General features: G+C 40.7%; 1 protein-coding gene across 1 annotated transcript; it reads right to left on the bottom strand.

Moving 5' to 3' along the window:
- Window positions 1–594: 594 nt before the first annotated feature.
- On the bottom strand, window positions 595–10,086 carry slc20a1a (solute carrier family 20 member 1a). The gene is made up of 11 exons (XM_084360786.1): window positions 9,976–10,086; window positions 7,890–8,496; window positions 7,622–7,762; window positions 7,425–7,510; window positions 6,582–6,678; window positions 4,312–4,431; window positions 3,836–4,042; window positions 3,209–3,680; window positions 2,940–3,125; window positions 2,770–2,854; window positions 595–1,115 (listed from the first exon to the last, which is right to left on the bottom strand). Exons 2-11 carry the CDS (start codon window positions 8,239–8,241, stop codon window positions 960–962), a joined length of 1,902 nt encoding a protein of 633 aa, XP_084216912.1. The 5' UTR covers window positions 8,242–8,496; window positions 9,976–10,086; the 3' UTR covers window positions 595–959.
- Between the last annotated feature and the right edge of the window lie 3,694 nt (window positions 10,087–13,780).

The following is a 13,780-nucleotide window of genomic DNA, read 5'->3' on the forward strand; positions in this document are numbered from 1 at the left end:
AAAACAGCCCAAACTAGTCTGTTTCTACATTGTGGAGTTCAGTATAAAATCATAAAGCTGTGATTCCAGTGCTGTACTAGTACTCTGTCAAAGTAACCCCGTCAATGTGACCTCTGAGGTGATTTAAATACACCATATTATTTTTATTTGGGACTGCTGCAAAATCAGCGACACCTAGTGGGCTATTCAATACACATCAGGGGCAGCTGCATACTGTATATTGCATGTTCTGGCATGTGTTTGTGTCTGTATTGCTTATTGGGATATTTGTCAAATTCACAATGAACTACTCACATTGTAGGTTAAGCCTATACAAGTCCTTCCACAAGTGGCAAAGTATATGTATAGTCAAGTACAGCACAGGTAAAACTGATGATGATGATGAGTGAGAACATTAAACCTTCATTTATCCCCCATATCATACATGAAAACATGGTGTTAGGAGGGTATATACTGTGTTTGTCTTTGGTTTTTTCATTTACACAAAAATGAATCTTTGTCAGGAATCATAATTCAATCAACATCATATCTTATAATAAAATAAAAATGTTTGTTTTTACTAACCGGCCCACCTGCACACACAATAAATACGAATCAGTGGAAAATGTTTAATAGTGAGTAAAATACATTGAAATCCTTTAAAAATCAAGCAACTCCTCGTTCAAGTCCATGTGAATACGTAACAGAATATAACTGTTATTTGTGCTTTTTTCCAATCAAAATTGAATGTTTTGATTTTTACAACATAGCTTTTATACAAATATACATACAGTAGTGATATACATGATCACAGACTTCTGGTGTTATTAGATCCTGCATCATTCACGGGTCATCGATGGCTCGACCTTAAAATGACTGTGAATGATATCATAAACATCATTAAGAAGAGACCAGATGGAACCAATTTATCTGTCGGTCAAACAAGAACTGCTGGTGAAGTAACAGTGCAGCCGGATATCTCACAGAACAACGTATATGAAGAGAGCCATGATGGCGGCACTGATCAGCCCGGAGATAGGAACTGTGACAAACCAAGCGATGAAGATGTTCCTGAACAGACGCCAGTCAACTGACTTCCTGGAGCGCAGCCAGCCTACAGCCACCACAGATCCTACCTGTCATCACATGATCAAAACATGTAAAGGTTGAATATTACATTTCACAGCAGCAAACAAGTATGACGTTTCTGCAAAGCGTGTTCACATCCACAATACATGTCATATCATGTTCACATAACATGTTTATGACCTGACTTTGTTATCAGGAGGTGGAGGCGATATTGGTGGAGTTGAGCTAGGCGAGAGAAGGCTGCCAATACAGTGACCACAATTCTGGATAGTTTTGAAGAAAGTTTTTTCAACATTTGTAAGCATGACACCACTGGATATTTTAAGGAGTCCTTGCTATGTTTGTGCCAACAGAACCTGATGTTTTAAACAAGACCTAGGGACTTGTCAGGCATGATGTTTTCCCCAACCTTAATCAAGTATTTTCTGTGGCTAAACCAGGAACAGCCTGACATTCCGAAACCCCTCCATCCCGACACACCCCACTCCGACACACCACTGTTCCGAATCCGACTTTCAACTTCCAATTACTTCCCAATATGGTTAGGGTTAGGGGTTAGGGTCAGGGGTACCACAATAGCCTTTTCGGAATAGCGGGGTCTTTAAAAAAAATGGGAAACCACGGCATTACGATGAAGCACAGTGTTATCACCACATAAAATTTAACCTATAGAATCGTAAAGTTTCAACATATCTGTGGTTTGCCGTAACATATGTTGCCAAAATGTATTCTGGCAACTGGGCTGAGTGGAGTAATGGCGTCCTGAACAGTTAGTACATTTGAATCCCTTGAAGTCTTTCCCATGTCAACATGGCAGCCTGGTAAGACACTTTCTCATATTACAGCTTAAAAGTACATTAAAATATGTTTCTGAAAACATTTAAAGATAAAAAAGAAGTAGGCTGTGCAGTAACAGAATCTTAATTCATATTAGATCAGCACTGTCTAATTTAAGAGTTTGATCTGAGATACATGGGCATCTGTTTCAAAGGACCCAAAATGGCGGCCGACTCGTCATAAACTTTCTACTTTTAGGGTGAAATAGTCCACTAAAATATGTTTCTGAAAACATTTTAAAAGATTATCAACAGAAAGTTAAAGAATATTAGTTTTGATGTTTTTTGAAAGGCTTCTTTGTATTGTTTTGCAGAGACATTGTGTGAAGTTAGCATGTTAACCAGCTAGCCTCCAGCTAGGTTCCTGTGCTAAACACTCCCCCATCGCTTGGAACTCATAGTCCGGTTATATTCGAGGCAGCTAATAGGACCACTAGCTACACAGCTAACTGAGCTAACTAGGCAACTGCAATTAGCCACAGTTAGCAGTTAGCAGTTAGCTTTTTGTTTTGAGTATGAACTCAACAGGTGGCCAATTCTTACATACCGCTCCTTTCAGTAAGAAATAGCCTAGGCTTTGCAGTAACATAATGTGATTTGACAGTTTGATGTAAGTTTTGTTTGAAAGGTTTGTTCAGATGGCCCTTTCTTTTTCCCTTTTCACAACTTTACTGAGTTAGTGACATGCACATTTGTTGTGGTCTCTGCTGGTGCTCTAGTGTGATATGTAGCGCCAGTGAATGTCGTATATTTCACCTTTAACCAACATGTGAACATTAGCTTCGTGACTATACAATTTTTTATTACACTGACTCAACTTTTGAAGATCATATTCATTCATTTGCGTTGAGGTTTGTTTCCTTACCTTGCAGTGGGTGGTGCTGACAGGAAGACCAATATTGGATGCCACAACAACTGTGAGTGCTGAAGCTAGCTCAATGCTGAATCCACTAAATTGAAAGAAAATGTGTTGGTACACTTTGACAATAATATATCAGAATTTTAGCTGTTGTAGGATGTAAGTGTGTGTCATACCTGGAGGGTGTAATGGGTGTAAGGTCTTTGCCCATGGTCTGGATCACTCTTCGTCCCCAGACCCAGAGTCCAGCACAGATGCCCACTCCGCCATAAAGAAGCAACCAAATGGGCGTTGGTGAGTTGGACGCCACAGAGCCGCTCTCGTACAGAAGCCACAGAGCCACCAGTGGACCGATCGCATTGCTAGTGATGACAATGTCTTCTGTAAGTTCTCTGAATGAGCAGCACATACACAAATCCCTGAGGAGAAAACCACCCTTGCCTACCTGACATCGTTCCCTCCGTGAGCGAAGGAACCAAAGCACGCCGTGAGTATCTGCAGGAACTGGAAAAGTGAGGAAACGGCTGGTTGGTCGACCTCCAGCTCGTCCTCCTCCAGAGCGGGGTCTGGGCCAGCTTCCTGAGTCACACTCCCGTCCTGGACTGTGCTCCCGCTGGTCACCGCTGAGCTGTAGCTGCTGTAGCTGTCCACCCTGGACCTTCTCTGCAGCCCAACCTCCAGGTCTTTGTATTTAGGATCTCCTTGGATACCATAAATGGCCATGGTGTAGGAGGTGTAGCTGTTGTTCCTCCTGATGGGTCGCTCCTCTGTATCACTGTCACCGATGCAGTCGCCGACCTTCGCCATGTGAAGCTTGTGTAGGAGATCTTTGTAAAGGCCAGAGTCTTTGTGGATGGTGTGGGAGCGTCCACTGTGAGGATCAGTGATCATCATAGCACCAACAGCGCCATTCAGACCTGTGAAAATAAAATGTTTATGTTCACGTGTTCATTCTAATGCAATTAGTGAGGTATATCTCCATGAATGCAGCCACTTAAGGAAATACATTCGAAATTACAACGTCAGATGAAGCATAAATTGGGTAATTTATTCCAATCCATTCATTTCTCACCATTGCCTATATCCAGGTCTTTGGTTTCCATATCATTGTTGTCCAAATCAGCTTCCTCTGAACCCCCAAGTTTGAAGGCCACCTTCTCACTTTCTGCTGGAGGAAGCTGGGGTCGCGGGTCGTGAGGTGGGGGCTGCTCTGCTGACGGAGGTTTGCTGGAGTTCTTCTCCATTAGTGGAGTTTCACATGGAGCAGGAGCTGTGTCTCCTGAAGTACATTACAGTGTTCAACTGAGATCAAGTGTCACATTGTAGGCAAGAGTGTTTGTGCGAGACAAAAAGTTTAAGTCCAAAATTTGCTATCGAATGAAGCAAGAAATTTAAAACTCACCCGATTTTCATTATTGTTCTTACCAAAGTTAATTTAATGCCACTTCAGCCACATTGACTCAATGTTTTAATACTGACCCGTGTGCATAAAACTGTTTTTCTCATCAAAATGCATTTGGTGAATGGAAGTCTGTGTGATTTACTCACGTCTGATTTTCTTCCTGAGCCGTGGACAGACAACGAACCAAACGAACAAAGCTGTGACGAGGGCACAGCCCAGTGCAATGCACAGTGTACCCCACCACGGCACTCTGTCAAAGCCCAGCACTGTGCACACAAGACATGAGAGAGAGCTCCGTCTCAGATAAAGAGTAACAGGAACAGAACACTTTTGTTTCATTCATTAACAACTGATGCTGCTTCTTTGAAAATAGTGACAAAAGAAACTGTTAGCATGTAAAAAATACCCAAATGTCATACTTGAGTAAAAGTTAAGATATCGTGTTAAAATATTAGGCAACTTTGGTTAAAGTGAAGGTTGGTCATACAAATAGTACTTAGTAAAGTAAAAGTAAACTATACAGTTCATATTTCATGTCGACTGATTATCAGCCTAGACAATTATTGGGTCTCATCTTAAGCATTTTTCTGATCATTGGGATCAATGGTTTTTTTTTAATCTTATCTTGAATAAAATTAATTAAAGGAACAGTTCACTCAAAAATGAAAATTCAGTCATTATCTATTTAGCCCCATGTGGATGGAAAGTCAGGTAAAATTTGTGGAAACAAAGCATTCTCCTAAACAACTGAAGTAGATGGGGACTGTTTTGTCATTTAGACACTTTTTAAAGACAAAAACTTCACCGTGGCTGCTAAGCCAACAGTGTTACCGCGCACTGCATCTGACATGGCTGCACGAGCTCTACCAGGCGTTGAGAGTGTAAATAACATCTTTTCAAATCAATTTGGGATCCTGGGGCTTCCAGAGACTTGGATTATGTTGGTCAGGCTTTATGGAGCCATGGTTTTTTTTTTTCAGTTATTTTTCTTCATTTTAAAACAAGGCCCCATCTGATTTGGTTGTTTAAGAGACTGTGCAACTGTGTCTTGCTTTGGAGCTCCAGAAATGTTCTGTGGACTATGAAACTTCACCTAACTTTCCATCAGCATGGTGGTGAGTAGTTAATGACTGAATTTTCATTTTTGGGTGACCTGTTCCTGTTGCACTACTTTGGATCTGATGCAGTATGTAATCTATGAAGTAACTAGTAACTACAGTTATCAAATAAATGTAGTGGAGTGGAAGCATTAAGTAGCACAAAATGGAAATACCTCAACGTTGGACTTAAGCATAGTACTTAAGTAAATCTACTTTTGTACACCTAAACAGTCAGACACATTTTAGGAGCATGACCCATATTACATTTTGCAACAGTTCCAAGAAGTTAAACATGATAATTTATTCCAGAGTATCCACACCCCTTCTATCTCATGAGCTGTTGCCATGTGACATGTCAAAACTGGACAACATGTCTCCATGGTCTGCTCCAGTGTTTCGGTTTGTCAGACAGCAGTATCAGCAAGAGAACACACTCAACCAGTCAGATAGTGAGGAAGAGACCAGCCTTGCAGCCAAGTGATAGTATACTGAGAGCACACTCACACTTCTAGTTATTCCACCTTTCTTTAAAGGCTAAACTGCTGCTGTTACTGTTAAATGGCAGGTTAGTATGACAATATTGACTTTTCCCTATTACAACTTACCTGTTTGCTCTTGTAGACAACAGCAGGTTAACAACAAATAAAAAACCACGTGGTGAAAGCAGCGACTTTCATCAGCAACATGGCTGAGAAGCCACACAAACACTCTTCCATACACAGCTGACGTGTGTAGGCAGAAAATATTGTTCTTTCTGTGTCTGTGTCATGAAATAAAGTGTTGGCTGGAACATGTGTGTGCAGTATCATTGTGAGAAGTGCACTCTGCATAGCAGGAGTTATGGTGTGTTATATTCCTTGACCACACACCGGCCTGCAGCCTTCAGTGAAGGGCCCAGGCCAGTTGACTTCTTGATAAGTTCAATCCTGCAAATGAAACAAAAAGGAGTGGAAATTGTCCTTTTAATAGTTGTATCATTCTTAAATTCCCATTCAACTGCTTTTTCTTTATACTTGTTGGTTTAAGTCTTCTGCAGTCCTGTCTTAATATGTGTCTGGGGGGTTTTTCACTGGTGTTATCTTTAAGGGAACAGTTTAGCAGACGGATGACGGAAATTAGGAAACATTTCATTTAAAAAAAAGATTCAGATTATGCATGTTTGGGTCATTCTGGAGATCATTATGTCCTCTGTGTCTCCAATGAAACTTTATTCAGACCTCACCTCGCTCCCGGCTTTTCAACAGCTGCTGTGCTAGAGCAGTGCGGTGAGGGAGAGTCAAAACACTCATGGGTGGATGTGTGGACACGGTACTCACGTGGTGCTCCTGTAAACATGATGGAGAAGAGGTTGATGCCCATAGTGATCGCATAGAAGACAGGAAGAGCTCTGAGGCCGTTGGGGACGGGGTCAGCCTGTGGAGATGAGTGTGTGAGACATGTCTGGGTCATATATAAACCTACTTAGCTAGCTAGCTAGCTGGTTAGCATGCTTCTGCAAGCAAATTCTGTAGACGTGACATTACATAAACATCTTTGCATATTGCAACACTGTTGTTCCTCCACATTCTGCTGATAATAGTCATTTCTGAATGATCTAAATTCTGGCCATATCTTACACATGACCTCTTTTAGACTTTTTGATAATAGTACCAATACATTTTCATTAAAGTGGCACCATGTAGTTTTGGAGAAGAAATTCAAACTCAGAATTTTAATATTCATAATATTAATGAGGTAATAATACAAACTCAGAAATATTATGTTTTTCCATAACTCAATAAACAAGCTGGTCTCAGAGGAAAAAAAGGTCCCCAGAAGACTGTTAGGAGGGTGGCAGGGTCTGCCAAATGTAAACAAAAGGTCAGTTTGTTTAATCAGTTTATTCAGTCATGAAAACAAAGAGAGTTTGTTTATTTAGTTTGTTTAAGAAAAAAACAAATCAGTCAGTGAAGCTCCTTCTCTTTTGATTAAAACGTCTTCTACAAAACTATATAGTGCACCTTTAATTTAGCCTATACTTTAAATACAGGACTTTCACTTGTAATGGAGTATTTAATATTGTGATACTGGTACTTCTGAGGACTTTATTTACCATTAGTTACTTAAAATTACACTCACAATCAACCATGTCCACTATTTAGTTTGAGGATTACACTCACCTTGTTCAGAATGAATTTGCGGACAGAATAGAAGAGGACTCCTGACATGATGCCTGACAGCACAGGTGACAGGAACCAGGAGGCCACTTTGGAGATCAAAAGACATTTGAAAGAACATTGATTCATAAGTTTTCAGCATTTATGTTTCTGTTAAAGCAAATACTTTTAAAACGTTGCGGATAACAACATCTATTCACCAATGCGCAGAATCTCAATCCATTTGACCCCTTGGTGACCTCTGGCTACCATGGAGAATCCAATTGTGGCTCCAACAATGCAGTGTGTTCCAGAGATGGGGAGCTTCAGGAATGATGCAGCCAGCTGCCACACAGCAGAGCCTGTGGGACAAAAACACGAGCGAGGCCTCTTCTCATAATCTGAAAACTCACTCGTCAAAAATATCTTCTTTACTTCATCTTTGTTGCACCTTTTAAGCAGCTCTGTGTAACATATGTGAATGCTTACCGAACATTGCACTTATGGACCCTGCCATCAGGACGTGTTCGGAGCCGTTGTACATCCGGACGTCAATGATCCCCTGCCGGATGGTCTCGCTGACTTTGGCCCCCAGCAGCACCGAGCCCACCGTCTCAAAGATAGTGGCCAGGATGCAGGCCTGACGCAAGGTGACCACTCCGGAGCCCACTGCAGTGCCAAAGGAGTTGGCCACATCGTTGGCTCCCACAGAGAAAGCCAGGACGAAGGCGATGACGAAGCCCAACACCAGCAGCCACGTGTAGCCTGACATGTCAGTCTGAGAGGCCACAGCCATGGTGGTGACAGCAGCCAGGCTTGCTAGAGTACTTGTATCCATCATTATTTAATGAAAACAATTTAAAAAAAAGCTAATATATTGTGGTTTGACAGCGACTTATGAGGTAATATGTTTTTATAAATAAATTTCTACAACACAATGGATGAAAGAACCTCTTGGCTCAGTTCTAAAGGTGCAACTGGGACGAAGTCAGAATGTTTTGTGAGCTTGGTATGCAGAGTTCATCTGTAGGCTTCACCATTAAATGACAGGGTTTAGAAGCAGGAGAGACACCCATTGTGACAGCGATGATACTCACTGCAAAAACACAAACACATGACTTAGTGGTTAATATTCCTCATTTACAGGGTCAAAAACAAAGGTTAAGTTACATATTAACAAGCCCAGAACCAAACAGCATCATTTCGTTCTGTGGGGAATGATTTACAGCATGCTGTGGCAAGGGGAAGTGGTTTTATAACAAAGTGCTTTATATCAGTAATAAGTCATAATGGGGCAAGCCACATTAAAGTCTGACATACAATTGCTGTAACATAAAATTACTGTAGAGTTATATGTCTGAGCAGGAGGCTGCGGGGAGCTCGGTTAATTACCTCTGCCAGAGAGGTTATGTTTTCATTTTACGTGTACGTGTGTGGCTGGTCGGTTTTTCAGCAGGATTACACAAAAACTACTGGACGGATTTCCACGAGACTTGGATAGATGATGGGTCTCGGCCCAGGAGAGACCCCATTAACTTCTGGTGCGGATCCAGGAATTTTTCTCACTTTCTGTAATAGTTAAAAAGTTTTAAAAGCCGTGTTCATCCGTGAAGACTGTCTTGCTGAGCAAAACTTGTGTTTGTCACAGATTCTTATTTTCTGCAGTAATCAAAAATTCCATTCGCTTTTTGTCAAGGGTGAGGCTAACTTCCAGGATGGCCTTCAAAAGTACTTCATTCGCACCACTCAGTACTGCGAGTTTTTCAACATTTCTGTTAATTAATCAGGATCCTGGTGAAAAAGATCAGGTGTATTTACAGTAGGTGGCTGGTATCAATGAGACTGTTGGAAAAAAAACCAAGAAGAATAACTTCATAAATGATACAATGTGAAGGTTATATAAGCATCAATCACCCCCGGATAAATAAAACCTGTGTTGACGAAGTGAATTGTTTTAAATTAAAAAACTGATTTATGTGGTTTGCTGTTTTTGTATCATTATTGTATTATCACTGTCTTCTTTATGTACTGACTGTTTTTATTGGCTTTGTAAAGTTTTCTTGGGTGACTTGAAAAGCGCTTATAAATAAAATATATTATCATTATTATTGTTGTTGTTATTAAACATGTCGGTCTGTTAGTACAACAGTGACTTTGCCCTTTACACAGTGCTTAGTCTCCTGGGGTGTTATAATAGGATTTGATCTTGGACCAATAATAGCTGAGAATTCTGTCTGTGTAATGAAATCTTGAGGACCTGTGTAAAAAATGTCCCTGCAGCACTTTGTCTCAAACATTCATCAACAATCATTACAGCCGCCAAAGTCTGTAAAAATGTCGGTTGCGTAGTAAAACCACGAATAAATCCACTTAAAACTTCAAAACGAGACTTTAGAGCTGCTGGATAACTGGCCCATTCATTCAGGACATTATCATCGTGAACAAACTCTCCATCAGTATAGAAAGCAGAGGCATGTTAATCTCCTTAGCTGCTATTGCATAATTCAAATGGCGACGAAGACAAAACAGAAGAAAAAAGAGAGTAAGCAGAGAAACTGAGGTGGGATATACTCACAGGTGAGAGCGGAGTGGAGGTGTGGATCCAGCTGTGTGTGTGTGAGGTGAGATCAGCCTGTGTCAGCTCAGTGAGAGGATGTCAGTGTGTGTGTGTCAAGGTCCAGCAGTGTGTGTGATGTTTGACAGACCGGTGCTGCACGCTGCTTTATACGCGAGCAGCCCTCAGTACACGCCTCTCCAGTCATGAGACCTCTGCTGTCTCAAGTTAATGTGTAGCTGCTTGTTGGCACGGAGGAATAATTACAGTTGTGTTCATTTCAACCTGAAATCCCCAAATGATGTTTTCCCCTCACCACCGCGGAGACACAGAAATGTCCTTTGTTTCTGCCTAAATATATCCTGCTCATGGTGCTGAGGGAGGGGAGGAAACATTTTGGGCTACGGTGTGTTTGTGGTAATCAGGGTGTGTTGTTTATTATGTAATCGGAGTAATGTTCCCATAATATTCCTCGAAACTATCTATAGGCCCGGTGTTGCTTCTTTCGTGGAAGTACAAATAGGAAACACGTGCTTAATGAGCTGATTGTTATTTAATGAAGTGACCACAGGTGATGACAGCATGGCCTCCGCTCTGGTGCCACCTACCGGCCAAACTTCCTGTTTTTATTCCAATTAAAAGAGCAGTTCACCCAGAAATCTAACTCCACTTCATTTATTAAAATGTAGTTACTAGTAACTTTACAGATATAGAGCCAAAGTAGCATATTTTTAAAGGAAAAGTACACCAAAGTTAAAATGCAGCCCCATGCCGATGGAAAGTCAGGCAGGTTTCGTAGTTCACAAAACATTTCTGGAGCTTCACAGCAAAACAGCGTTGCAGCATCTTTTTTGAAACAACTGACCTATCTGGGGACTTGTTCTAAAGCATAGAAAAAATAAAAATAAACATAAAATGGCTCTGTCAGCCTAATCCAAGTGTCTGGAAGTCCCAAGGGCCCAAATTAATTTGAAAACATGTCATTAACATCCTCATGGTTGAACTTGTGCACCCACCTCAGATGTTGTGCACACTAACGCTTTTAGCTTAGCAGCTACAGTCAAGATCTGGGCTGAAGAAGGGTGTAAATAATGTCTTTTCAAATCAATGTGAGATCTCAGACTTGGATTACGCTGGATGACCTGTATGGAGCCATTTTATGTTTTTTTATTTTTTTATTGTTTATTTACGCGTTAAAACAAGTCCCGAGCTACTTCAGTTGTTGTTTTGCCGTCAAGCTCCAGAAATGTTTTGTGGATTGCGAAACTTCATTCACTTCATCAGCATGGGGGCGAGAAGATAATGACAACATTTTTATTTTTGGGTGACTATATCCTTTGAAGCTCTAAAGCTACTGTGTATTTAAGGGGTGCACAAACAACACAAAATTCTGAGTAACAGCTTCACATTTACAAGCAAATGCCACTGGCTGTCAATTTCAGAGCCTTCTGTGTTGTTTAGCAGAATATTGCAGCACTGTTTTGCTGTGAAACTCCAGATGTAACTGTGGACTGATGAGAAAATGACTGATCGTTTAACGTTATAAAAACGTTTCCTTTCCTTTTATAGACTTTTAAAGAAAGTCTTGTTCCTTTCCCTGAGTCTCTTTCTCCTCGTCCATCTCTTTCCACAAGAATGTTTAAGAATACCCTCCACAGAAATATGCATTCTGCTACAATATGAAAGTTCAGTTGATGTGAGATCACCTGTTGTGTGCACAGCCCAGGAAGCAGGTGTACGCAGGTGAACGCAAAGCAACAGTCACATACTACAGGATGTTACTCATCAACCTGTTATGAGTACTCACTTTACTGAGAAACTCCTCCAGCCTGACAGGCCGCCTTCACTGTCAGCAGAATTTACTCTTTTTCCGAGATGCTACATTGCCTCCAAATCTGCTGATGAGTTCCTCTTCATTACTCATTTATTAAGTGTCTGCTGGATGATGTCGTTTGGATCGTTTGGAACATTTTGACCTTTCCAGAGCATGTGACAGGTCCAAATCTCTGTGACTCACGCTGCTAGAGGAAATAAATGTGAAAGTGGCAGAAAATCTGCATATTTCTGAGTTGTTTGTATGAGCTCGTCAGAAAAAAGGGGGCAGCGAGCACATCCTGTGTCATATTAAACAAGTGTTCCATCAGTTGATGTTGGTAAGCTGAATTTCTTGTCAAGCTTTCTTCAGCTCAGATCAGCTACACTGACATCCAGAGAGTAAGAAATGTGTGGCCAAACATTAACTTGTGAAGGACGGTGCCAAAACATATACTGTACAACACAGACACTATTACCTTTACTGAAGCCTCCACTTACAGAGAGCTCAATTTGATTTTTAAATAAGATGCCGGATATTAAAACCAAATCCTAATTCAATTCCCAATTCAGTATTTACTAATGTATCAGCTATGCATACCCTCTGTTGCCCAAGAGTGGTCAATGTAAGTGTCAGCAAACAACTGACGTATTGAAACTTTACATGTCTAGGTTAGGTTTAGGCACACAGCTGTTTGTTTGGGTTAGGTGTTGTTGGCGCTAACATGGCTCTAAAATATTGTGACATCTTGTCATAAAAAAATCTGGTGTTGTCCCGACATCTCATCAAAAATGTCTGATTCTGTTGGCAGTAACAGAGCAGGTAAATGTCTGGATATCTCGTCAATAATATGTATTTGTTGCAGCTAACACAGCCTGAAAACGTCCCAACATCTTGCAAAAATTTCCCTTTTCTTGCCACCAACACAGCAGTAAAATGTCCAGATGTGTCGTCAAAAATGTCTGGTTTTGTTGCCACTAACATGGCTTGGAAATGTCTTTGTCTCCTTAAAAAATTCCAGTGGTTTCGAACAATGTTTTCTCGTTTTCTCCCAGCTGTCAGGCTACCACCGTCTCCTGCTCCTCATGCCAACACGAAAGTCAGCTCATATACATGTAAGATGAAAGTGATATGACACATATTGTATCAATGTTAATATGATATGCAGGATGTCAACATTTTATTCTTGCGACTCAGCTGATGTAGTTCTTTTTAGTTTATGATAACAAAAAGTGTTTGTGGATTCTTTGTTGTTGCTGCTTTTTCTTTTTAAGTCTGGTTTTATCCTAAAAAAACACAGAAAAACATTTGTTGTGCTGTTATATAACTGGGATAATGTTTGTGACAAACGCTTGTGAGGGTTTGGTGTCTATTAAAATGTCTCCGTTGATGTTACATGAAATGCAGCTGCGTTAACAGCAGTTCACATGTCCAAAAACTACGAGTAAGCATAAAGCTGCTTTAAAGGGCTTGATTCAAATCATATCCAATTGCTATTGTGGGTTAAATAAAGCTGCCACCCAGCGGTTCACGACCGAACAATTATCATTTAAACAATTATCCCAGATCTTTGATCATTTAGATACAAAGAGGTTGAACCAGAAGCTTGGAAATGAATCATGCTCTGCTCCCCATCAGAGAAAAAATCATTCCATGCAATCATGTTCTCATGAGATTACAGCTGTAATTTCAGTTATTTACAAAATGCTTCATGCTTTGTTGATAGTGATCTTACTCTCGACAGACAAGACAAAGTGCAAGAATTTTCCCAGAGGGCTCGGGCCAATCCTCTAAACTGTAGTCCAAACTTAATTACCACTGCCGCAGTCAAATTGAGTTAAATGTTGTTTTCTGTCATGTTTGAGGTATTTAGAATCATAATTATCTTTTATTGTTGCCTCAAACAACAATGTGCATTTGTTGCGGAGCAGCTTGAGAAGTTTTTTCTCTTCTCATTCTCATGACAGCCTCTTTCAACTCAGTTGTACTAGACAGCATCGCTCAATAGCTGAA

Source organism: Pagrus pagrus (genome assembly GCF_965226575.1).
Source record: "Pagrus pagrus genome assembly, chromosome: 8".
NCBI lineage: Eukaryota > Metazoa > Chordata > Actinopteri > Spariformes > Sparidae > Pagrus > Pagrus pagrus.

Bases quoted from the DNA above. Each gene is read 5' to 3' on its own strand.
- slc20a1a (XM_084360786.1), bottom strand. From the start codon at position 8,241: ATGATGGATACAAGTACTCTAGCAAGCCTGGCTGCTGTCACCACCATG. The intron at 6,679-7,424 runs GTGAGTGTAATC...TCATCTCCACAG, and splicing joins GCAAATTCATTCTGAACAAG to GCTGACCCCGTCCCCAACGG. The intron at 1,116-2,769 runs GTAAGGAAACAA...ATGTGATGACAG, and splicing joins TCAGCACCACCCACTGCAAG to GTAGGATCTGTGGTGGCTGT.